A 26,951-nucleotide genomic window follows, 5' to 3' on the forward strand; every position below is an offset into this window, starting at 1 on the left:
GCTGTCACAGACAGGAGGAGGAAAATCCAAACACACAACATTTACCTGCACGTCAGATCTCTGCCAAACAGCACTTGTGATCACAGGATAATGGAGACTTCATCTTATCAACAAGCCCCAGTAATCCTGTCTGAATCCAGATGAGTTAAATCCAACTCTAATACAGAGTTAACACTTACAGCAAGTCAAATAAACAAAGACAGAGGCAACACACTGGTATTTGTTAGGATTTTAATGATCCAATAAAAATACACACACACACACACTCATCTGATTATGCGGACGGATAGGAGCCGAGCAGTGATCTGCATCATTCCTCATTATAAAAGAGGAGGCCGGTTCACCTCAGTGCCCTTTTTCATTGAGTTTCCATGTTTAACAATTAGCACCACTGTAATAGCATCTTTCTTGCCAACAAAAGTGATTATCAAGTGATTAATTTCCCAGGAGAGAAAGATTTAGTTTTGGATATGACATAAAATTACAAGGTTAAATGGCCACAAGTCAGAGACATTAATGGCATTGATGTATTTGGTTTCAATTGATAACACGGAAGGCTTTAGACAAGAAAGAGATTTCATTTCTTGACTGGCTTTGAGCTGAGAGGGAAAAATTATTGACTAATCCCGGATATAGAAAGAGCAAATGGAAGAGAAAAATAAATTTGTTAAAGTGTGTGTGTGTGTTAGAAAGGCAGAGTACCTTTTTTTTCTCTTCCAATTCAGATTTCATTAAGAACATTGCAATTTAAATCAGCATATTTAAAAGTGTATAATTCAACACGCCCTAAACAAATAACTTTCAACTGCTGCCTTTGTTAATGGATTTAACATCATTTATTATGCTCAATTATTGTTTGATTTCAGGTTGCAGATGGTGTGTTGATGCATGTTAATAAAACCACACTTGTGGGGATGGTCACACAACACACAGCAAATTAATGAAGTCAGACCGAGCTCATGTTCTCACAGCTGGGACTGGGACTGTCCTGGGACATGTATTGGAGAGCTATCAGATTTGACCCAATAACAGCACATTTAACCACACAGCTGTCTGTTTGTGGTGGTTAAAATATTTGGTTATGTGCTGCTACGTGTGTCTATAAGTGTTTGAAACAATGGGTTTTAATGACTATTTGCAAAATTGTGTGTGTAAAGAGCTCATGAAGTGATGATGAGTTGGAAGAGGAAGTGTTTGTCTCAAAAGAATGTGGGTTTTGAATGTTCTGTCCAAACTCTCCAGTGCCCACTAGCCGGGCAGCCCTGGCACACACAGACACAGACACACACACACACACACACACACACACACACACACACACACACACACACACACACACACACACACACACACACACACACACACACACACACACACACACACAAACACACACACACACACACACACACACACACACACGTTGGGTTTCCATGTTTTAAGGGGACATTCCATAGACGTAATGGTTTTTTACTGTACAAACTGTATATTCTATCCCCCTACACTAACCCTACCCCTAAACCTAGTCATCACAAAAAACATTTTTACATTTTCAATTTATAAGCTTGTTTCCTCATGGGGAACAAAAAATGTCCCCATAAAGTCAAAATGTCCTGGTATTACAATACTTGTGGGGACATTTTGTCACACACAGACACACGTTGGGTTTTCATTTTTTTTATGGGGACTTTCCAGACATAGGACCTGGTTCACAAACAGGGCTTAGATTAAGCCAGGACTAGGCCTTCGTTCACTTAGGATATTAAAGTAACTTTTATAAATTAGAAAACATAGAAAAAAAACATTACTGGTGTGCATCTTGAGACAAAACAATGCCACTGATATATTTTAAGATATGTTCAGTTGTTCAGTTAAAATAGCTCAAACATGCATTTTAGTCTGGGACTATCTTAAAGGGATAGTTTACCCAAAAAAAAAATTAACCCATGATTTACTCACCCTCCATCCTAGGTGTATATGACTTTCTTCCTTCAGACGAATACAATCGGAGTTATATTAACAAATGTCCTGGCTCTTCCAAGCTTTATAATGTAATTTTATATTTTTACATACTTTTATATTCATCCATATTCTTTTCTTTTTTTTCCTTTTTCAGAGTTTTTCAGAACAGTTCATCTTGCAAAGAACTTGCAGTGCTAATTTCTTCCCGGCGCCCATTTTCAAATAAACAACTCCTGTTTTGCCCGTTGTTTTAAATCATTTCCCGTTCCACTTCTCGTATGTGTTTCCGTGACAAAACGTGGTTTGGGGGACCAGATAGAGTCGTTGGGTGACAGAGTTGTCGACAAATTGTGTTGTGTGTGACCCCCTGTTGCGGACCATTTACCTAGTTTAGTGTGAACACCACAACGACTTAAAGACTCCCGATTACAGACAGCAAGTCAAGTAGTCTTAAAGGAGAACTCCGCACAATTTTTAAGTTAATCTTGATCGTTCTACCTTTGTGAGTACTGTCTATAAATAAATAAATAAAAAACGAACCGAATTGGTTCGTTGGTAATGCGTATTTGGCGTGCTGTCCGGAGGGAGGGCTCCGAGCTCGGAATTCAGCCCGAACCCAGAGTACTCCCCCGTATGTAAGTGATTTTTGAACTAGGAGTGTGGAGAACTAGGAGTGTGGAGAAGGGGTGGAGGGGGGATGCTGCAAACTGTCAATGGATCGAGGTAAGACTGTTGAGTCTATATGTACCCTTTATCATTGATTGCTGATTGCTGTCCACTCGTCTTAATTATCTGAACGTGCTCCTCCCGAACTTAGTTAATAAAACTTCATTTAAAATGTCTGTCTAACATGAACAATGTCATTACATGTGAATAAGATGCGTTTAGCAACTTAGCCATTGTTTAAATTCACCTAAATAGTGTTTTAGACGGCCAGCTGTAGTCTCGCGCTGAAGTCCCGTGGGAACTCAGTTGTAGGCGGAAAAAGGTAAATAGCACTGTGCGTAGGAGCGTAGTGTGAGAAGAGTGAGGATCGGAGTTGGTCACAAGTGAAGAAGAAATGGTTCGCGTTTGTGCCGTTCCGAATTGTGGCAACAGAATGCGAAAATACAAGAACTTATATTTTATCGTCTTCCATTCCATGACCTCGAAATTCTGCAGTAGTGGCTAGTTGTAACTTGATGTGCAAACTCCAAGACATTTTTGTGTCTGTTAAGAGCCACAAAGACACTCTTTATGTATATGCCCCATAACTGCCGTTTTAGCTGAGTGGGAGCTCTGGGCATTAGCTGTAGCAGCTCCGTGTTGCAACCACCAATCCGGTTCGTTTTTTTTTTTTTTTTTCTATAGACAGTACTCACAAAGGTATAACGATCAAGATTAACTTGCCCCGAGTACTTTAACAACACAGAAATCTGCCGACGTTTAAAGTTGTCACGTTTTGGGTGTTTTTTTCTTGTTCCTGTCTTTTGTCTGTCGTGTGATCCCCTGGTTTTAGTCATGTGATACTGCCATGTGTTCCCTTCTCTGTTGTGTCATGTTGTAATTGGTGTATTGTTAATTGTTCACAGGTGTCCCTTGTCTTGTCATTAGTATTGTGTGTATTTAAGCCCTCTTGTTTGCCCCGTGTCTTTGTTGAGTATTGTTTGTTCTATGCACCGGCTCCAGTATCTTGTTCTCTAAGTCTGTGTTCATGTTCCTGCTTTAGTTCAGAGTTTGCATGCCTTGTCATGGTTTCCTTTTGTGTTTTATTGTGGTCTTGTTGTAAATAAATTTGCATTTGGGTTCTCATCTCAACTTGCCTCCATTGGACTTCAATCGTTACAAAAGTCATGTCGTCTAAACTAGGCATACGACTTGTCTGTGAAAGCAGGGAATAGTGATTTTTAAACTGTACAAATCTCCTGCCCCTAAACACAACCCTCACAGAAAACAGTCAGCATTTTTACATTTAAAAAAAAAAAAAATTATAAGCTGTTTTCCACTAGTTTGCAGTGACAAAGCAACTGGTAGTCATTAATTGTAAATTATATTAGATGATTTATAGCAACATGAGTGACTAGGTGATGAAGCCAATGAGCAGAGGTTTATGATATATCAGCAGTCATATCGGTATTGGCCGAAATTGACTTTTTAACGTTATCTCTATTCGTTTGATAAGCAAAAAGTGTGATATATTTAAAGGTATCGTTTACCCATGAGTTTCTTGAACTCACCCATGAGTTCCATAAGTTTATTTCACACAAAATAAGTTACTCTAAACAATGTTGGTAACCAGACACAGTTGACAGTAGCCATTTAATTCCATAGTATTTTTTGTCCTACTATGGAAGTCAATACCATCAACTGTTTGATTACCGACATTCTTTGAAATATCTTCTTTTGTGAAAGAAAGAAACTCATACAGGTTTGGAACCACTTGGATGTGAGTAAATAATGAAAAAAAAAAAAAATCCCTTTAAGCTTAAAAAATATAGCCAAATGATCATGGGACCCAAATAAGGTCAAATAACATTTGTTTTAAAAATAAACGCAATTTCCTCATTTAAAGAAAGTAGAGTTCTGAACTTTTCAAGTGAGCATTTAAAATCACATCAAATAAATTAACTTAATCCATTTAACTTGTATAAAAATGATTAAGATTAAAAGCAATTTCATTATTTAAAGCTCTGGATTTTTTAGGTGAGCAGTCTAACAAAATTCAAACAGACAGACAGACAAAATGTCCATATTGGTGTATCCCTACAAAATGAGCAGCGACAAGATGCTACTGCCACTGTAAATGCAGATAGTGATGCCCCACCTGAAACATTTGGATACACCTATAATCAGCCAAGAGCACAGAGACTCGCTGACCTCGAGGGTTTAATCGCTGTCAGCATGAGCGCGACTTTACACGTGACACGCCGTCACCTCTCCTTCTGGCAAGTCTCTGATCTATTTATCATTGATGCCTTTTTTCCACCAATCCATCTTAATTCCTCAAGCTCCCTCACAACACACCAACTTCCCAATTAAAGGAATGGAAGAGTAGCAGATGAAATAAACCATTAAAAAAACAGAAAATCGGAAGGAAAGCACTCAAATCGCGTTTCTTTAATAAAGATGGAAGTTGTTCTGTAGCGGCGTTCCTCCTGGGAGCTGCTGTGGCTTTGTTACTAATTAACTCAAACACATGTGGAAACAGACACTTGAGCACGAGGGGGGAAGAGGGGGTTAAAGCAGCAGACCTTAACGTCTCACTGAAGGCTTAGACGAGGAGCGCTGGGAGGCATATCATGGCTTAGCTAATACCTCCAGAGACACACCGTACAGGATATCGGTGGATATTAAACACAATTGCCATCCCTCTGTGATAGGCAATCCATCTACGCAATCAACCAGCAGCTGTGGCTCAAATCAGATCCATCAGGTGAGAGTAGGTCTGAAAATGTCTGGATAGCAAATGAGTGAAAGCTCAGTGGGAGGGTAGGAAAAGAGAACAACAGGGAAAGAGGACAATGAAATACACAATTAAAGGTAGAATTTCTGTGCCACTAACAGAACCAAATTTCAAATATAATGATTATTTCCAACTCAGGCTCACTGGGGAGAAAAAAAAAGTGCCTGTGGTGACATTTCTGCAAAATGATGCTGCTTCTTGCACAATTCACAACACTTTCGAAGTGAAATGTCTAACTAACGAGTGGTGCTTCGGGTTAGGATAGGTGTTAAAGTTTGTTTAGTTTTATCCGAAACAGATGAATGTGAATCTGGCAATGTTTCATTACGTTGGTTGTTTTACATATCACATAGCAGTTCGGAAATTAAATTCCAGAGACAATAAGGTTAATGCTCACGTTAATCACTTTTGAAAATAATGTACACTACCACCTGCTCTAAACCCTGCCCTACACCAAATGTGAGATAAAAATGCATTTGCTAAAGCAAACATGCCATTTTAACTTGCTTCTACAAGTTTAAGCTCTTTTACCATGAGTCATGACTCATGTTTCATCGGACTCAAACCAAGGGCTCTGCATTGCAAGTGTAATGCTGTACCAGGTGAACTACTGACCAGTTTAAAATGACAAAAAAGCCATATATATATATATATATATATATATATACACATACATTCAGAGTTGATTATGTGATACAAAAGTATAAATTAACAATTAATTTAAAAATTGTGGTGGTCTCAATATATCATTGTGCAAGAAACCAAGCAAAAATGTGTCTTTTTAAATTGATAATGTGCATCTGTAATCATGATTTGTGTGTAAAGGAATACAAATGGTTGGTGTTTTACTGTCACTAGTGGTCATTTCAGCTGGAAAATGCAGTTTTTCCAATGAGCCTCAGTTTATTATTTCCAAAGGTTTCCTAAAACATTCAACCACTCAAGAAAGTAACCACATGGATATGATTGGACAAAATATAATAATTTAAAGGGTAAGTTAACCCAAAATTTAAAATTCTGTCATCATTTTCTCACCATTATGTTCCAAACCAGAAATCTGAGACCTTTCTGTCCCTCCTTTGACAGTCTACGCAAATACCACTTTGACGAATCAAAAAGTTCATAAAGAGATTGTACAACTAATCCACATGACCGGTTTAGTCCAAATTTCCTGAAGATGCACGATTTCTTCATTAAGATAAAGAGATTGAATTTAAACATTCAAAGCACACATCAGGTGTGGTAAACGGAACCACAAGCATGTTTGCTTGACGTTCGACTTGTGCGAGAACCAATGAGGTTCATTCTTGTATGTTATGCAGCACATTTGAGCTTCAGCAAGAACCAATGAGGTCCATTCTCGTGTTACGCAGCATGTTTGAGCTTCTGCAAGAACCAATGTGGTTCATTCTCATATGTTACGCAGCAGGATTGAGCTTCAACAAGAACCAATGAGGTTAATTCTTGTGTGTTACGCAGCATGTTTGAGCTTCAACAAGAACCAATGAGGTTCATTCTCATGTGTTACACGGCACGTTTGAACTTCTGAAAGAGGTTTGTTCTCATGCATCAAGCAGGTACGGTTGAGCTTCTGTTTGTTTGCTGATGAATGTTTATATGTGAATAAAGGCCTACATTTAATCTGTTCATTATATAAATAATATTAATATCATGTCAGTTCAAAAAGTGTTCTTTCCAGTGTTCCAGAGAGCCATGTAATAAAGTATAGTTGTAATACAGTAAATGTACTAATGTTATTTGTGAACGGTGATTACTTTAGGATGATTTTGATCTTTGTGGTTTAGAACCGAATTTTCAGCTCTATAAGCCATTTTCATTTCTTTCACTTCAAAAATCTTAATTGCTGTAAAAATGTCAGAGCATAATAGAGCCTCTCTTATTAATACTATTCATAATATCGTGTCTCTTCAGAAAATTAGGACTAAACTGTATCATATAGATTAGCTTTACTTTAAATATATAAAATAAATTGTCCCAGAGATCTTGATGTTAATGGTTTGGTAGAGTGAAAGCAGACTTATAACAGTAAACACAAGTATGGCTGTGCCACACACCTCATCCCATCATTCCAAACACTTGCAGTCTAAAGAGGCACTTGAGTGACCTACTAAACCAGCACTGCTGAAATCCAAGAGATCTCAGCAACAGATTTCGGCCTCAAGTTTGAACAAGCAAAATGTTCCTGCTCGCAATCCTGTTGGTCTTGCTCTGTCCTCTCGTCTGGACCGAGCAGATAACCGCAGCTCTCCGCTCAGTACAAAGCCTCGTTCTTTTCGCAGCCAATCTGCTTCTTGACCCATGACACACACGCAATGTTTGGTCTCACAATGTTCTACTCCCTTAAAGCCACACATGAAGCACAAGTGTTAGAAATAAAACACAACTTGCTCTAAGGCCACATAAACAACAGAGTCTGAATATTTATGAGTGAAAGGTTGAATTTCACCCCTAAATTGCTTCAGGAAACACATTTTAGAGGCGTGTGATTAGCATGTCTGCTATCGAGAAATTGGATTTGGAAATAGAGTGCAGTGAGACAGACTTTGGGATGATGGGCTGGAGGATCTTTATGGGAAGGAACCGTTCGCTGGGTCCACCGAAGATGACTTCCTGAAAGAGTTTGTGTGCATACGTCTGCAAGGGGAATTTCATAAGCCGTGGCTTTAGCTGAACTAAACAGCAAACATCACCTCCATGCACTTTCTGCTTGTTGTAATTTTGTTGTTTCCCTTAAGTAAACTTTGCAAATTATATCTTATAGGCCAATGTCAAAACAAGAAACACGGCTTGTCATGAATTCAAATTTATGCACGCACATTTGCATAGGAATATTGGGTGCTTTAAGAGCGTCTAGCCTCAATAAACAACTGCTTTGATGCCTTTTGACCTTCCAGAAATTAGTTGCCCTGGGCTCAGTGAGGAATACATGTGAAAAACATTGATTTAAATACGAAAGGAATGTGTTTTAATTGATCAAAAACTTCTGTCCACAGAGGCTCTTCTTCGCAAACTCGAAATTACACTGTCGGCATCTCATTGTGCTGCTTTTAACCATCCAGCTTTAGTTTCTTTCTACAGAAGAACATGTTAGGAAGAATGCAGCCATTTCCCAAGACAAAGAGTGATATGGTAAATCTGTTTAGTCCTCACTTTTTGTTCCTTTGGATATTGATGTATGAGATTATATATAGGGGGGTGGAAAACCTTCAATTGCGCACTGAAGAGTGAAACAAGAAAAAGTGTGTATTCTTGCAGATATGGCAATGTTAAACGTGAGTACAGTTTTCTGGATATAGATTTATGACAGAAGCCATTATTTTCATCCTGCCGTGAGCGGGGACACACACGCTAAAGACTCCTGTGCTCATAGAGAAAAGTAATTATGACCTATCTTTTGCATCACTCACTCATCCCGGAGAGGCAGCTTGATCTCGCTCACCAATCACTACCACACATGCTGTATTTAAATCAATAGTTCAATGGCGCAGTACTAGTCACAGTTTTGCACTGTGTGGTGAAGTACAGATTTATTGTATAAAGGAAAAACTGCCCACTGACTCATTCTGGCTCAGAGAATCTCCAGTGCTGATATATGTGCTTAAATATCCCTTAAATCATTGCTTACCTGTGGTACAATATGTTGGAAACTTACTCTATACTACACACCAGGGGAATAGCAGCCATTATAACTGGGGGGGATTGCATCACGCCCCACTTTTCGGGCAAGAATCATTACATTTTAAGAGCTTTGTTTTGCTTGGCTGCAGTGTGAAGAAAAAAATGTAGGTGGCTGCATAAAATGACAGTTTTAAGGCCAAGCGCAAGATTCTGCCCCCCAGCTGCATCGACGGAAAGTCAAACAGGCCAGTGTTATTTTAGTATTATATATATATATATATATATATATATATATATATATATATATATATATATATATATATATATATATTCTTATAATATTCAATAATATTTTTAATTAACTTTTATTTTTATATTTGAGTAATTCTGTAATGTGCTACTGTCATTTATGTTAGGAATATTTATTTTTAGCTTTATTTATTTTTAGTTCAGTCTTAATTTTAGTAATTTTAGTACTTCAACTTATTTTATAGTTTTTATTTTTTGTTTAATTTCCAATTTTGATTTAAATTTTCAAAGTTAAAATTATTTTCATCTAATAGTTTTATTTTATTTGATTTCAGCTTTATTTTAATTAACAACAAATATTTTTAATGGTTTCAGTTAACAGCACCGAGACAAGCTGACAAACGCATAATCGGTAAGACCAAATTTGCCTTTCAGGAAATTAATTAGTATTATATTATGGCATTTAATAAGTATTCATAAGCCAGGCTGATATGGTCTATAATCACTTTTCAGATCATTCCTAAGTCCGAAGTACCCCTTAAACTTTCCTTAAAACAGAGCGCTAATGGTAACCTTTCAATAAAGGTCAGCAATCTGTTATTAGGCTATAAAACTAAAACCATTTTTTTATGAAGACAGGTGTGAAACCATTTTTTAAGTAGACAGATCTGCTAGTTAACGTCACAAAGACATCTTTCACCTTCACATCCTCTCAGGGCGAATGTGCAATCATAATCATGGAACACAGGTGTCCACGTCAATTGATTTATCTGTCATTGTAGGCAGCAATGGACATGGACCACAGTTATAAATCTCACATAATGGACATTTTCTCTACTGCTCCTGTCTCAGTTCAGCCATAATGACTTTGGCAAGTAAGGAAAGAGGGTTAAAGGTCACTCCAGGGACCAAATGAAAAGGTAACGGCGTTCCTTTATCTTCTACTTCCTGATTCCTCAGGGCCTTCTCTATTTGATCAAATGATCAGTCAAAGCTGATGCACCAGATGGAGGGGAATAGGATTGCGGAAAAACATGATTGTGAGATAAAACATTAAACATGTTTCATAAATTTGACATAAACAAAGCACTTTTATTTATGCATTCTTAAACTGTCCCTTATATGCAGTTAACTCTTATAAGCAATATATATACACTACCATTCAAAAATCAGTAAGATTTTTTTTTTAGAAAGAAATTAATACTTTTAATCAGCAAGGATGCATTTGATTGATCAAAAGTGAAAGTACAGATATTTATAATCATTTAAAAGATTTTGATTTCAAATAAATTGATTTTTTTTTTAGCTTTCTATTCATCAAAGAATCCTGATTACAGTTTCCATAAAAATATCAGGCAGCACAACTGTTTTCAACACTGATAAAAAGAAGAAATATGTCATGAATGATTTCTGAAAGATCATGTGACACTAAAGACTACAAGAAAACAGTTAAATTGTAATAATATTTTGCAATATTACTGTTTATGCTATATTCTTATTTAAAAATTTTAAATAAATGCAGTCTTGGTGATATGTATATATCCAACTATCCAACCTTAAAAGCTGGCTGCTAATAAGAGAGGCTCTATTATGCTCTGACATTTTTACAGCAATTAAGATTTTAAAGAAGTGAAAGAAATGACAATATATAGAGCTGAACGTTCAGTTCTAAACCTCAAAGAAAATCATCCTTAAGTAATCTCCACCCACACAACTAATAGAAATGTTCACAAATAACATTATTACATCTACTGTATTACAACTATACATTAGTACATGGCTCTCTGGAACACTGGAAAGAATTATGAGGTCAAATATTTTTTTATATAATTAAGACTTTATAATTGACCATTGACAGTGGTCCCAGACAATACTGCATGGCATTTTCATGCATTTTATTTATTTATTTGGTAAGTAACTTCTTTAATGGGTAAATCCCATCATAAAATTAAGTCAACAATAAAATGAAACCATGTTAGGCGTAATTTTGGAAAAAAAACTGATCACTTACCAATACTGCTGATTGGATATCATGTGGATATCATGATCCCTGACATGCTGACTAACAGGTAAGGATGGACAAAACCAATGCTGTCTTTTCAATAGGAAGGAGTGAATATAAATATATATATGTATATATATATATATATATATATATATATATATATATATATATATATATATATATATATATATATATTTATATATATATATATGTATATATATATATATATATATATATATATATATATATGTATATATATATATATATATATATATATGTATATATATATATATATATATATGTGTATATATATATATATATATATATATATATATATATGTATATATATATATATATCAATATCACACTACTACTCTATAACAATTTTAACATTGAACAAGTTTCTTCAGGACAGGTGGATCGTTCCTGCTATGTGTGCTTTAAAAAATAAATAATGATCAATGAAAAGTAATCAACAACATGTACCGATTCCTCACTCCAGTATGATTGAAAGGCTCAATATAGATGAAAGCACCCAGAGCCTGAGATAGACAGCATATAAATCACAAAAATATACGTATAGAAATAAATCTTTTGAGAGTATGTCCTACAGAAAAAGATAAACTGTATATTAATTAGCCCATGTCTTATCACAAATTCAAATGATTCATTTTGAGTTTGATGAAAAACTGAATTTCAAAAAAGGATTCACATTGAGTCAACCCACATATCTTCATTGAAACATAAGTCTATTCAATGTAGAGGTGAATCGAATAAATTAGAGACCCAAGTGTAAATCAAACCTCCATCTGTTGCTGTAGCAAATGACCAGCTCTCAAACACTATTTTGAACAACATGATGACTCTCACACTGTGCCAGAGCAACATCACTCAAGCTTGCGCATACCATGCTGTGGATTGAACAAAATAACTATACAGTATATGTGGTAGCTCAAGCAAGAAGACCTCCAATGAAGTGCTTAGACTTGAGGTCAAAGTTGCAGCTTAATCATTTGAGAAGGAAGTGCACATAGAATAGAGGAAAGATCGAAATGTATACTTTAGTGTAGGAGTATTACAACACATTTATGTCAAACAGTTCTTCAGGAAAAAAAGAACATATGGATTTAAAACATTTCCAGGATGACTTACTGACAAATTCACCATCGTGTCATTTCAAACCTGTATGATTTTGTTCCTTCTACTGCCACAAAAAATACGATTTTTTTTAGAATTATGGTATTGAGACAATTCTAAATATATTCTTTTGTGTTCCACAGTATAAAGAAAGTCACACAGGTTTGAAATGACATGAGGGTGAGTAAATGATGGCAATGTATATGTTTGGGTGAACCCTTTAATCTTGAAGGCTGAATTAAACATGAACAGTAATACAGCTACAAATACACTCAAATGTACTCAATATCATAAACTGTAATGCATGAATGTGGTTATTTTGGTCATTTGTTAAAAAAAATCTGAACACACAGATATGTAAGATTTTCAACTAGGCTTGGGCGGTAAAATGGTAATATTGTATACCGCGGGATCTAAAAATAGAAACGGTATCAGTTTTAATACCGTAATACCGTCATAAAAAATACAATGCACTTATATAGGAGACAAGGATTAAATATTAAATATAATTCATTTAATGCCTAAAAATGTGTGCGTGCGTGGTAGTCATCACGTGATAGCGTGGAGGAGAAAGAGAGAGAGAGGCGGAGAGATGGCGAGTCGCGCACGGAGTGACCTGGTCTCGAAAAAGAACACAACTTCTGCAGTTTGGCAGTATTTCGGGGTTGGACCGAACGAGAATGGAGAGGCGGTAAATACAGACGAGGCAATTCCCTTTCAAGGGAACTTCGAGCTGCGTCAAACGCTGCGGGAACGCCCCTGCGTTGTGCGTCATGAAGCACGTATGGAATCAGCCCAATGGAGAGATGAAACGTCATAGGCGGGTGACGTCATCGACCAGGAAACTATAAAGCACCCCAAAAACACAAGCGCATTAGCTTCTGTGCTTTCAGTCGCGCTACATGTGAATCTGTCCCTGTGTGATATTGTCTGTCTTACATACCCTGCACCACACAAACAATTTATCCCTATATATATATATATTGAGAGATTATGGCGGACGAACAGCAGTTTAGAAAGTGTGTTCCTCCCTGCTCGCGTTATTTAACGAGCGGGGATACACATGATCTTTGTGTTGTTTGTTTGGGAGTTCAGCATGCCCAGTTTGCTCTCGAGGGAGCAGACTGTGAGCATTGCGAGCGTTTGCCGTTAAGGACGCTCCGCTCCCGCCGATCGCTCTTTGAGGAGAGCGGTTCGGTGCGCGCTCCCCGCGGTTCGGGTCCCGCTTCTGCCGAGGCAGAGCGGCGGCGCTTATCGTGGGGATCGCAGATGGATCTCACAGCGGGGTTTGAGACGGGCTCTGCCTTATCTCTCCCTTCACCTGTGAGATCCAGTGCCTCAGTCCCGGGTTCGGAAGCACGCGCTGCGGTTTCTTCCGCTCGGGCTGAGGCACCAATGCTGCAGCTATCCAGTTCTGAGGAACTTGATGTTGTTAGTGTTGAGGGAGATGTGGAGGATTCGCCACCCCACACTCCTGAGAGTGATGAGCTTATGGAGGTGTTAACAAGAGCTGTTGAAAAACTTAATATTGAATGGCCAGTGACTAGACAGGAGTCTGTTTCTAAATCAAAGTTGGATGAGAGATTTTTGCCGTCACGTGTGCAGCCTCCACGCCGGTGCCTGCCGTTTTTCCATGATCTCCACACCGAGGTGTCGAAATCATGGAGAAAACCGGTGTCATATAGAGTGTTTAGTCCCCAGACTTCAACATACGCTAATATTATGGGAGCCAAGGCTCATGGTTATGGTGCTTTGCCTCGTGTGGAAGAGACGCTTGCGAGCCATCTCTCCCCCGAAGCAGCATCATCTTTTAAGGCACCGGCATTACCCACCAAGCCTTTAAGAAACACTTCGGCTTTGGTGGGTAAAGCATATTCGGCAGCAGGTCAGGCTGCGTCATGTCTGCATACTATGTCAATCTTGCAGGCATACCAGGCTGATCTGCTAAGGGACATGAGTGAGAGTGAGGAGGTCAGTACTGACGTAGTTCGCGAACTGCGTCAGGCTGCTGATTTATCCCTGCGTGCCACCAGAGAATCGGCCAAATTAATGGGTCGTTCTATGGCAGCTCTGGTGGCCGCAGAAAGACATTTGTGGTTAAATCAGACTAATATTAAAGAGAGAGAAAAAGCTTTTCTTTTAGATGCTCCTCTTTCTCCCATGGGGTTGTTTGGTGATGCTGTGAATTCAGTTATCGATAAATTCCAAGAAGAAAAGAAACAAACTGCAGCTTTTAAAAAGTTTCTTCCCCTTAAAGTTCATGTCCCTGGGGCTGCTGGGCGGGAGCAGCCCCGGCCGTCTTCGAGCTCATCACATAGAGCGCAGCAGAGGCAGAGTGTCGCGTCTCGTGCTCCCCCTGCTGGACAGTGGGCTCAGCCGCGACACTCTCAGCCGAAGCCTTCTCCCAGTAGAACTGATCTGAGGACAGTTATATTGGCTAAGAAGGCTTCGGCTAAGAAGAAGTCCTGACGCCAAGCCGTTCAGGATGCTGAGGGTGGTCCCCACCGAGGCGGAAAGGTGTTCACTTCTTTTTACGGTGCCCATTCCTCCTCGGTGCCCTCAGGGGCTCGTTCTGCCAACCCCGCCTTTATGCCGGGGCACAGACGATCCCAGCGAGCGCTTTCCCGAGGGACGCTCGCTCCCTCTGAGGAGGGTCTCAGAGCGGTCAGACCAGTTGTTCCCTGCCGGTGCGCCGTTACAGGGCGCTGCGTCTGCTGCTCAAGTTACACCAGAGGCCAGTCTCGAGAGGCTGGTACCCTTAGTAGAATTTCTGGCAGAGTGGAAAAGCCTTCCAAAAATATCTCATTGGGTCCTGCAGACAGTAGAAAAGGGTTATGCTATCCAGTTCAGGTGTCGTCCACCAAAATTCAGAGGGGTTCTGCACACAGTGGTGGGCCCCGAGCAGGCTCTGGTATTGGAACAAGAGGTGAAAACGCTCCTTCAAAAAGAGGCTATAGAACGGGTTCCTCCTCCCAGTTTGGAGTCAGGTTATTACAGCCGATATTTCATCGTTCCAAAGAAGGATGGGGGGTTGCGTCCAATTTTAGACCTGCGCATATTGAATCGCTCGGTAGGGAAGCTAAAATTCAAGATGCTCACTATCAAGCAGATCGTGTCTCAAATCAGGTCCGAGGACTGGTTTGTCACGATAGATCTGAAGGACGCATACTTCCATGTGTCCATCCTTCCACAACACAGGAAGTTCCTGAGGTTCGCCTTCGGGGGCGAGGCGTACCAGTACAGGGTTCTTCCGTTTGGCCTAGCTTTATCTCCCCGCACTTTCACGAAATGCATGGATGCAGCACTAGTGCCTCTGAGGCTTCAGGGCATTCGTATTCTCAATTACATCGACGATTGGTTGATTTTAGCTCAGACCGAGCAGATGGCGGTTCGGCATCGAGATGTCGTCCTCGCTCATATCAGAAAGTTGGGGTTGAGGCTGAACGCAAAGAAAAGTGTATTATCTCCTTCCCAGAAGACCACTTTTCTGGGTGTCGTTTGGGATTCGGTATCGATGCGGGCGCGACTCTCTCCGACCCGCATCGCTTCGATTCTCTCAGCTGTGAAACAAGTGAAGCTAGGCCAGCTACTCACTGTCAAGCAGTTTCAGAGACTGTTGGGTCTGATGGCAGCAGCGTCCAACGTTATACCTTGCGGCCTGTTGTACATGAGACCGCTACAGTGGTGGCTCAGGACCAAGGGATTCTCCCCGAGGGGAAATCCGCTCCGCACGTTCAAAGTCACGCGGCGCTGCCTTCGTGCTCTGGTCATGTGGAGAGAAACTTGGTTCCTATCCAAAGGTCCTGTGCTGGGGGCTCTTTGTCGTCGCATAACGCTAACGACGGATGCTTCCCTCACAGGGTGGGGGGCGGTCATGAGTGGTCGCCCAGCCCAAGGTCTGTGGCAGGATCATCATCTTTCGTGGCACATAAATTGTCTAGAGATGTTGGCTGTGTTTCAGGCTCTGAAACACTTCCTAACAGACCTGAGAGGCCATCATGTGTTAGTTCAATCAGACAACACGTCGGTGGTCTCTTATATAAATCATCAGGGGGGCCTGCGGTCTCGCCGGCTTTACAAGTTGGCCCGTCAGATCCTCCTGTGGTCCCAAGGGAAGCTACTATCTCTGAGAGCAATGTATCTCCCTGGGTATTTGAATGTGGTAGCAGACTCCCTGTCGAGGCAGGGGCCGAGGCCAGGGGAATGGAGACTCCACCCCGAGGTGGTGGAGCTCCTTTGGTTGAGTTTCGGTCGCGCCGAGGTGGACCTGTTCGCTTCCAAGGAGACCACTCATTGTCATCGGTGGTTCTCCATCACTCTTCCAGCCCCCCTGGGGTTGGATGCTATGGTGCAGCCGTGGCCGAGGTCACGTCTGTACGCCTTTCCCCGATTGCTCTGTTACCAGGAGTTCTGGAGAGGGTCCGCCGGGACGGGGTCAGTCTACTACTAGTAGCCCCGTTCTGGCCGGCCCGAGTATGGTTTGCGGACCTGATTTCTCTCCTGGACGGTTCTCCTTTGGAGCTCCCGGTCAGGAGGGATCTACTCTCCCAGGCGGGGGGCACGATACTTCACCCCCGCCCAGAATTGTGGAAACTGTGGGCTTGGCCTCTGAGGGGGCCCAGCTCATAGACTCCGGTCTCTCAACCGAGGTTGTTGAGACCATTCTTAACTCCAGAGCTCCATCCACGAGGAAGCTTTATGCCTTGAAGTGGAAACTTTTCACTTCTTGGTGTGGAGAACACCTGCAGGACCCAGTTAACTGCCCAGTGGGTGCAGTGCTGGAATTCCTGCAGGAGCGCTTCTCCACAGGGTTATCCCCCTCCACACTAAAGGTGTATGTGGCGGCACTAGCTGCTTACCACGTCCCTTTCAGTGGAGTTTCTCTTGGGAGACACCCGCTTATAACTCGTTTCCTCCGTGGCACTTTGAGGCTGAGGCCAGCAGTTCGTACGAGGGTGCCGACTTGGGATCTGGCCATTGTATTAGAAGGTCTTTCCCTAGCTCCTTTTGAACCTATCGAAGAAGTTCCCGAGAAGTTTCTCACTTTTAAGACTATCTTTTTGCTTGCTATCTCTTCACTAAAAAGAATCGGAGATTTGCAGGCTCTGTCGGTTTCACCCTCGTGCCTGGAATTTGCACCTGGCATGGTTAAAGCTTTTCTGCATCCTAGACCAGGTTACGTTCCTAAGGTTCCTACTAATATTGTTAGACCTACGGTTCTGCAGGCTTTCTGTCCTCCTCCATTTATGTCATCGGACCAGGAGAAACTTAATTCACTCTGCCCTGTTAGGGCATTAGACGCTTATGTCCACAGAGCTGCCCTGTGGAGGAAATCAGAACAACTTTTTGTATGTTTCGGGCCACCCAGGAAAGGGTGTCCGGCGTCTAAACAGAGAATGAGCAAGTGGGTGGTTGAGGCTATCTCACTTGCTTATGAGTCGGCTGGCCAGCCTTCACCTTTGGTTGTCCGAGCTCACTCTACCAGGAGTATGGCTGCTTCTAAAGCTCTTTTGTCGGGGGTTTCCCTGATTGATGTTTGTGATGCGGCTGGATGGTCTTCACCGCATACTTTTATTAAGTTCTATGACCTAGACTTAAGCTCTACCCCTGGGGCACAGGTGCTCTCGTCCTCTGTGCGCTAGTCTCACATGACGGTCATTTGGTCCTATGGCGACGTGGGTATTCGCGTTCCCGCAGCGTTTGACGCAGCTCGAAGTTCCCTTGAAAGGGAACGTCTCGGTTACGTATGTAACCCTAGTTCCCTGATAGGGAACGAGACGCTGCGTCGCTCCGCCATACTCCCGGCACTCCCGTTAGCGCTTCCTTCAAGCCTATCAGAAGCTAATGCGCTTGTGTTTTTGGGGTGCTTTATAGTTTCCTGGTCGATGACGTCACCCGCCTATGACGTTTCATCTCTCCATTGGGCTGATTCCATACGTGCTTCATGACGCACAACGCAGGGGCGTTCCCGCAGCGTTTGACGCAGCGTCTCGTTCCCTATCAGGGAACTAGGGTTACATACGTAACCGAGACGTTTGCAAATTGTGCAACAAAAAGGTGACCGCGAGAGATGGAAATACCATCATACAACACCATTCCGAAACCACCATCCACTCACTGCTGCGAGGATTGACCCGAGTTCACTCAGTGCAACGTAAGCATGAACTCCACAAGAAGTAAGTGGATGGGACTCCCAGAACATAGTCTCATAACGGTAAGCATAAAACGTGCAGGGGCTCAAATTTAAAAAAGGGGCATTTATATATGCTTTGCATCACATATATAAATTATATTTAAAAGTAGGCTATATTAAAATAGAGAACCATTTTTTAAATCGTAATATATTTTCCTGTACACTGAAGAAGGCACGTGCCGAAACGCGTTTGTGCAAATAAAACAATTTATGCATAGTGCGGCCTCTTTCCTGTTTATATATTCTAATCATCAGGCCAGCATTCTTAAAGTTTAAGTTTAATCATTGAGTGAAGCATGCTCCTATTTCCATTCATTTAATATTTTTTCCTGTATTTTTTATCAAATAAATGCAGGCTTTGTGCGCATTAGGGACTTATTTTTTTAAAAAATGTGGATGCAAATTTGAACAAGTGGAATAATATACATTAATGGAATTATTTATTTATGCATTCATTCATTTATTTAGGCCTGTTCATTCATTCATTCGTTTATTTAGGCCTATTCATTCATTCATTCATTCATTCGTTTATTTAGGCCTATTCATTAATTCATTCATTCGTTTATTTATGACTTTTCATTCATTCATTTGTATATTTAGGCCAATTAATTCGTTAAACGAATGAATGAATTTTCTGGTGGAGAAATGCTGCCAGGCGTTTTCCCCGGATGTCGCGAGTGGCACGAAAGTACCTTTGCGTCTGTGCCACAAGCACACCATCGGAGCGAGTTTTCAGCACCGCAGGTAAAGTTGTCGGTCCACGACGTGCCCTGTTAAATCCGGACAAAGTAGTCAAGTCAAGTCATCTTCATTTATATATAGCGCTTTTAACAATGTAGGTTGTTTCAAATCAGCTTGTTTCAAAGTAAACATGCTGGTTTTTCTAGCGAAAAATCTTGACTAGATTTGATGCCACTTGCCATTCGTTCCTATTCGCATGGTGTTTATTTTTATTTATTTAATTGATTCAGGTACTTTTTGTTATTAAAAGTTGTTTGGGCGGTGTGATTTAATTCAATTGATTTGTGTGCGTGTCTCTGCGCGAAAACTGTTCTGGATGTTTATGTTAATTTAATTATGTTTGACTGTTGTATTTCACTTTTTTATAAGCTGCAATTTGTTGTTAATAAAAGTTGTTAATATTGTTGTGCATGTTATTTTGTTAATGTTTCAGTATTAGTGTTAGGTATTCAGTTTATGTACGGTTTAGGCACAAGCCAACAGTTTGGTGACGTTGTCTGAGCCTTACGTTATAATTTATAATTATTCACGGTAATACCGTATACCGAGGTAAAATATGGAGGATTGACGGTATCAAAATTTGGATATCGCCCAAGCCTATTTTCCACACTGCATGTATTAAAGTGACACAGGAGAGAGGTATTGTTTGTAACTGAACATAGTATAGGGGCTACTAACAATACAGTGCTCGTTTGGGTCATCAATAAACTCAAACCTTATAAAATCAGCTTGGCATCTTCAAAGAGTTATATATGCAAATTAGATGAAGATGCACCGGGCCAGAGGGAAGTGCGTGACAGTCATTTATTTTGTTTTGTGTCCCACTCTGTGCACGCGGTGAGAGAAACATCCCCCTCGCAAACACAACAATCTACCCACAGAGCGCAGGAGAAGATGAATGATCCATAATCATTTAGAGGAGAAAAGAGAGAAACGTATAAAGAGAAAATGACACAGCTGTCATCAATGGTAGGATAACAAGATTAGGGTCAGCCATCATTCATCAGCCATTCAATCTGCCTCTATTTCTGCCTCTGTGCTGGACTGCAAATTTCATTTTTTTATTCCCTCCTTGCTATATTCCCTTCCTGCATTTTCTCAATCATTACAAGAACAGAAGCTGGGCTGCTGTCTGCATTATATAGGGAGATACTTCTTTTATACATTTCATTGTATATAAAATATATTTAATTTTGAAATAATTAGGGCTGTAAACATACATTTAGTATAAAGAACGTGTGGGAGGGAAATAATGCATTTAAACAAAATGCATGTGTATACTATTTTGAACTACATGCCATCTTAAAACATAAAACTCATAATATACTGCAATACAGCAAATACTGATACACTATTGTTCAAAAGTTTGGAGTCTAAGATGCTCACCAAGGCTGCATTCATTGATAGCAGCATTTATTTTATTTCAAAAATACAATAAATACAGTAAAATTATAGACAGAGCAATTCCAATAGGGTCTTCACACCATCGGTGCTCGGGCCCTAATTACAATTTACAATAATTGCCTTTTTAAAATATATTATCAAATGTATTCCTGAGATGGTAAAGATGAATTTTCAGTGTCACATGATCCTTCAGAAATCATTCCAATAAACTGATTGGTGCTCAAGAAACATTTCTTATCATCAATGTTGTGCCTCTTAATATTATTGTAGAAACATTTATAATTGTTTTTTAGATTCTTTGATGGTTGAATAGAAAATTCAAAAGAAAAGCATTTATTCGAAATGTAAGTTTTGGTAACATTATACAGTAAATGTCTTTTTTGTCACTTTTGATCAATTGAAGGTGTCCTTGCTGAATAAAAGTATTAATTTCTTAAAAAAAAAAAAATTTTACTGACTCCAAACTTTTTGAACAATAACATTAAAAAAAATCTGAGCTAAAGCAAACATGAATTGTATTCTGCTTTGAGATCTCTGCGCTGTGCCTCGTCATTGCCTTACTGCCTCAGTGATCACATCATTAAGTCCTTCATCTATCTCTCTTTTCCTAGACTAAAGTGCCAGTGAATGCGGATTAAACAAACACCATCTTAAATCACTTCAGTGCAGCACCATTAGAGAGGCAGTGGTTCATTTGACTGAGAGATCATGGATGGAGCAAACACCGCGGGGGGCAGAACAGGATAAGTCATACCCATGATGTGGAGCTGTGTCTCTGCGTAGAGCGTCACAGTTCATCAGCTCTTCTGGAGCATCGGTGTGAAGAGCTGACTCCATATCTCACTCAGCAAAGCGTCAGCAACACACAAACACTAAAGTACTTCAGGTCAGCAAGAGCTCAAACACAGCGCTCCAGATCAGGAGAGGTTCGAAATAAAGTCTCCAATATAAAGACATCCGGCTGGCCTGGGGACTAGTGAGGGACATTTGACAAAACAGTCTCTTGTCTATTCAAGCCAGTGCTTCACTGACACTTAACATTTTACATTTGTTAATCTTGTACATCGTTTATGCCTTGCAAATGTAAATGTTTGGTTTTCTGTAATTCTACTGATTTGACACCAATGTTTTCTAACTGGCATACATAGATGAGGGTTTGTCAAAATTGCAAAAGTAATGACAGACATACGGCATCAGTAAGAATGTATTGACAAATACAAACCAAATCAGTAATGTGTAGCCTCGTCTGCAGAAAATGTAATACAATTATAATATGTCATAATAGAAATAATAATATTAATAACAATAATTTATCATTATATAACATTTCAGGACTTCAAAATCGCTTTAAAAAGGAAACAACAAACACCAAGAGAGATATGAAGTGAGAATCAGGGCAGAATAGGAACGAGAAACAGAAAAAAGTGAGATATAAGTTGAGTTTTGAATATCTCAATGGATGAATTTTCATAGATTTTGTAGAAGATTGTTCCAAAGTTGACAAAGACGATCTAAAGAAGGGGTGTCCAAACCACTGTCCAATCAAGTCAATCCACTGTCCAATCCAACCAATCAAGGTCTTACTAAGCTTACTAGATTCTTCCATGCAGGCTTGTTGAGGCAAGTTGGAGCTATATTCTGCAGGATAGTGGCCCTTCAGGAGCAGGATTGGACATGCCTGATCTAAAGTATCCTTTTTTTCTTATTTTTTTTAAAATACTGAAAATGTTTGGTGCTGCTAGACTTTACAGTTCTTACTCCTTTAAAATAAAGTTAAGTTAAATATATAGTTAAAGTTATTTTCCACTGTCACTGAGAACACATAAATAGTGTGTACACTGGCACTCATCCACAGCTTGAGTAATCTCTTCTCTGCAGGGGTGCAACATGTCCCTCCTTCTCCTCTGCAGCCAGTCTCCTGGGCAACACTGGGCTTGGTTTCAGAAATGTTAGCTTTCCCCTCGGGACCTGTCTGGATTCGTCACCGCACGCTGAGTGAAACTTTCACTCCCACCATCCCTAGGGCCATTTACCATTAACCACACAAGACTTGATTAAACCAAAGAGTGATACCTTTCTGAAATGTTTACTGGGATCCACCCTGCAGTGTCAAGAGGCAGTCATTCATTAGGAGGGACTGATGTTTAATGCATGGTTTGTCATAAATAGTTTTGAGTGGCCTGCCTCAAGGGAAACTGAAAGATAAGCACACTATTTAGCATTTTAAAAACAGCTTTTCCACAAAATGGCACCATACTGGAGTGGAAACACAATGGAATATGCTTTTCCAGTGTTTAAAGTGCTCTGTTTTTCATCAAATTCATTTATTTAAAAACATCACCTATACGGTATAATGAATGCGCACACATGCCAACATCTTCCCCTTGAAGAAAATGTTGCTGTGAGGCATCTGCGGCACATTCTCTGAGGTAAAGTAGGCCGAGGTCACCTCCTGACATAACCCTCATTAGTGTGACCGCAAAGTAAGTCAAAGAGCTTTTCTGTTCATGTCTGAAAATGTCAGAGACGACTTCATTAGTTCAGGAGGAGCCAGGCAGGGGCCGTGGAGTTCTCTGCGAGGAGCATGTTCTCAAATGCCAGGCTTCTGTTCTGTGCGTGCCACGACCTAACTCACAACGCCGCCTCTCCCTGGGAGTAGACATGAACACACACACATAGACTAACAGACACTCTGGATACTGCACACACAAATAAAACCTGACGCGCTCACCCTGGGCTCTGCTTACACACATGCACACTCTTACTTTTAGTATTTCCCAGCAAGCACACACTGACAGGAAGTACCGAACCCCTGCTTTCAACATACAGACACACATGCTCTTCCACACACTGACAGCTGCACACCGGCTCCACGCTATGCAAATGCAAGACAACGAGGGGTTCACTGGAGGCTGAGGAAATAGAAGAAGAAAAACAACAGAATGACAGGTGACCTCCTGCCGACTGTCTAAAATTATGCTAACGAAGTCATTATTGTTCATTTATTCCTTCATGACTGTGGCAAAGATGAACTCCAGGGGGAACATCGCAGCCAATGACTGGGAAACTATCCAATGAGTTAAACTGAAATGAAGTCTAGTTAAAGCCAATGAATCAAGGTGGAATCATGGGAAATTACACCATAGAGAAAATTAGTGATGACTTTGGGAAGTGCACAAGAACCGCAGGTTGTTGTTTCGCTCTTTTGCCTCCACTGTCGATCCCCGCCGATTCAAAAAATCTCAGATACATTGAAGGAGGCGTGCAACATCTGAAGTTGTTTTTGCAACAAGCACATCATTTTCTCCCCCACCTCCCTCCTCAAGCCAATCATGTTAGGTTGCCATGACAACAACCCCTGAGAGAAGCTAAAATAAGCAGGAGATACAATGCAATGGGTTACTTGACCTTCAGAAGACGCGACTAACTATCAGTCATGGAGGCGGATTTACTCTGAATTTACGTTAGGATCAGACAGCATCTGTTTGTTTCTGAAATTATACAGCTTGGTGAGGAAAGTAAAGTATGACAATGAGAAGCACAAAAGCATGCCTCCACAAACAGACTCCCATAAGGCCTAGGTCTATTTCCTGCAGTGAAGCAATTTCCCTCGCAGTCCAAACACCTATGTGTGAGCAGGGGGATCTGGGGACTGCATGTGGACCGGATGACTGTAAAGCTCTATCTCACATCCAATTACAATGAGGAACCAATCAGCTCGTCTAAATTACTGCTGCCACTCAATACACCAGGAGTTAATAAGGCATTAACCATTTAATGAAATCCATATGATGCTGGATGGACACTGAGAGGAAATCACATTGATTGGGTCAAAAGTTGAGGTGATCTGCAGTATTTTTATGTTAAAGCTCCATGAATTTATAAAGAAAAATGGTTTAAAAGAAGAAAAATCAGCAGTATCTTAGGTACATCTTGTCATTTTTGTACCACAGTAGCAGTTTGACAATTATTCACTCTGTAAAGCAAAGAAAAACTGCTGATTTTCAGATAACGTTATAATAAAAACACATGTGACCACCATATTTGTCCAGCCAAAAAAAACCCCACAAAACACTCTGTTGAAGACAATTAGACTTAAGAAAGACATTCATTAATTCAGTTCATTTTTCAACAGTCCTGAGATATGTCCAACACAAGATTAATTAGCATGACGTTGTCCATTTATATATTTTCCTTGTCGCAAATTGCCCCATGAAATGTGCGATCTGTGTAAACAACCCACATTTTGCAGCCACGTCTGGGGCATTTCCTATCTCTTTTCTCATAATGCTATTGGTGGAAATTCATTCTTTTTGAACAAAATGGTATAAGAACAGCTTTGTCCCTGGAGTGATTAATCATATGAATAGTAATAAGATGAAGTAATGGGTTTATTAAAATTTTTTAGTGGTTAGTGTTGTTTTTATAGTGTTGTCTATTGTATTGTCTATGATATGTATGAGAAACAGCCTGAACTTATCCACTGAAACCTAATTTACGGGTATAAAATAAAGGAACAGAGAGGGAACTTTACATATGGTGAGCTATGTATAACGTGTCACTTTCATAAGAACTAGAGCATCACAGATGAAGACCTCACTGTGCACGATTCAAATCGGATAATGAACGATTAGAGATAACCTTAACTGAACTCCTGCTAATCAATGTCCAGTCTGATAGTACTGTAGGCCTATGTATCTCATTGCCACTCCTTACAAACTATTGAAGATTTGTAAAGTAATTGAGGGTAATCCTTTCCTATACTCAAACAATCCACTGACGGCAGTTCAGCAGCACAGTGACGCCTGCGTGTTTGTACTCAAAAGACACTTTCATGTGTTGTTGCTGTAGCAAGAACCTTGGCATAATTAGGACAGACATTGTGCTAAATTTCCCTTTCAGCAAGAGAATTTTCTTTTTTTATAGCATTGTGACAGAATAAGCTTTCTAAAGGTGATGATACACAGGGCAACTTTTTGAGCAATGTTGCTGGGCAATCTTGCCGAGCGATTGTTGCTTGGGCACTTTCCCATTGAAAATGGGCAATACATTTCTATCTGGATAATTTTGATCGGTTGTGGGCCCTGAGTCTCATCTGGTTGCCCGTTGACAGCAACATTGCCCATCAACATTGCTCAAAAAGTTGCCCTGTGTATCATCACCTTAAGTCTAAATAAATGTAAATGCTCAAACTCACCCACCACAATGTAATTGTAATGTAAGTGACATATTTGGTACAAGCAGCCATGTTTAATTGACAACCTTCAATTCCATTATAATTCAGCACAGAGAGACAGGCTGGTTTACTTAAGTCATCGCATGAAGTATATGAAAAAAACAGAACAATCTTACCTTCATCAACACAGATTCGCTGAGTTTCTCCCGATTAACAATTTTTATGGCAACTTTCTGACATGTGACACAGTGGATTCCCAGCTTCACGAGGCCTGGAGCGAGAGTAAAAAGAGAGAAGAGAGAAAAGAGAAAAGAAATGCTGTCAACACACAAAAAGTACATCAACCTAAAAAGCACTTAGATGATAAAAGGCTGGTCCCAGCGTGAGTTTCATTTCGGCAAAATGAGAATTCTCCCTCTAAAGCCCCCTGGTATCCATAATGTGACAACCAGGGGCACTTTTCATGTCGCAAAGTAAATGTCAGAGAACATACATAAACACAAACAAGGCCAGATCAGAGTCGAATCCCCCTCAATGGCTTTTTGTCATATCAACGATAAAAGACTGTCACTACGCTCAAAGGCTGACATGGGCAGAAACCATATTTGGCTAAATGCCATGTCTGTGCATGCCTTTATTACCCCCATACATTTTTCAGCATGGCTCTGCATATCAAACTGTTGATTTCCCTGAAGGTTTACACAGTGGGCAGAGGGGATATAAAGACCTGACAGGTCTCTGGATCTCTTTTATATGTATGTCGTTAAAACCCGAATGGCATCTTGCGCCACTTTCACAACATGCCATTGATGTTATATCACAGGAGAGGACACTCCGCAGATGCAATCTACACCCTCACACCGGACTCGAGGGCGCAGCGGAGAGCGTCCGGGGACCCGATGAATATTTCATCTTGCCGTAATTGCCTTGCGCTGAGATGAACACACACAGACATGTGTAAAATGCCACACGGCGGCTAATGCAATTGTGAGTCACCGGCAGAACT

At 40.3% G+C, this 26,951-nt stretch overlaps 1 protein-coding gene across 18 annotated transcripts in view; it reads right to left on the reverse strand.

Moving 5' to 3' along the window:
• Nucleotides 1–26,951, reverse strand: part of brsk2b (BR serine/threonine kinase 2b) — a 156,410-nt gene that overhangs the window by 48,969 nt on the left and 80,490 nt on the right. For all 18 annotated transcript variants that reach the window (XR_013203691.1, XM_077229396.1, XM_077229404.1 and 15 more), the window contains exon 2: nt 26,122–26,216. Coding sequence is in view for 17 of the 18 variants with exons in the window: in XM_077229396.1 (XP_077085511.1) it covers nt 26,122–26,216 (95 nt within the window). In the remaining variant the exon portion in view is untranslated. The remainder of the gene's footprint in view (nt 1–26,121; nt 26,217–26,951) is intronic.

This window comes from Siphateles boraxobius, unplaced genomic scaffold (assembly GCF_051911475.1).
Source record: "Siphateles boraxobius isolate OS27281-9 unplaced genomic scaffold, OSU_SipBor_1 130, whole genome shotgun sequence".
Classification (NCBI taxonomy): domain Eukaryota; kingdom Metazoa; phylum Chordata; class Actinopteri; order Cypriniformes; family Leuciscidae; genus Siphateles; species Siphateles boraxobius.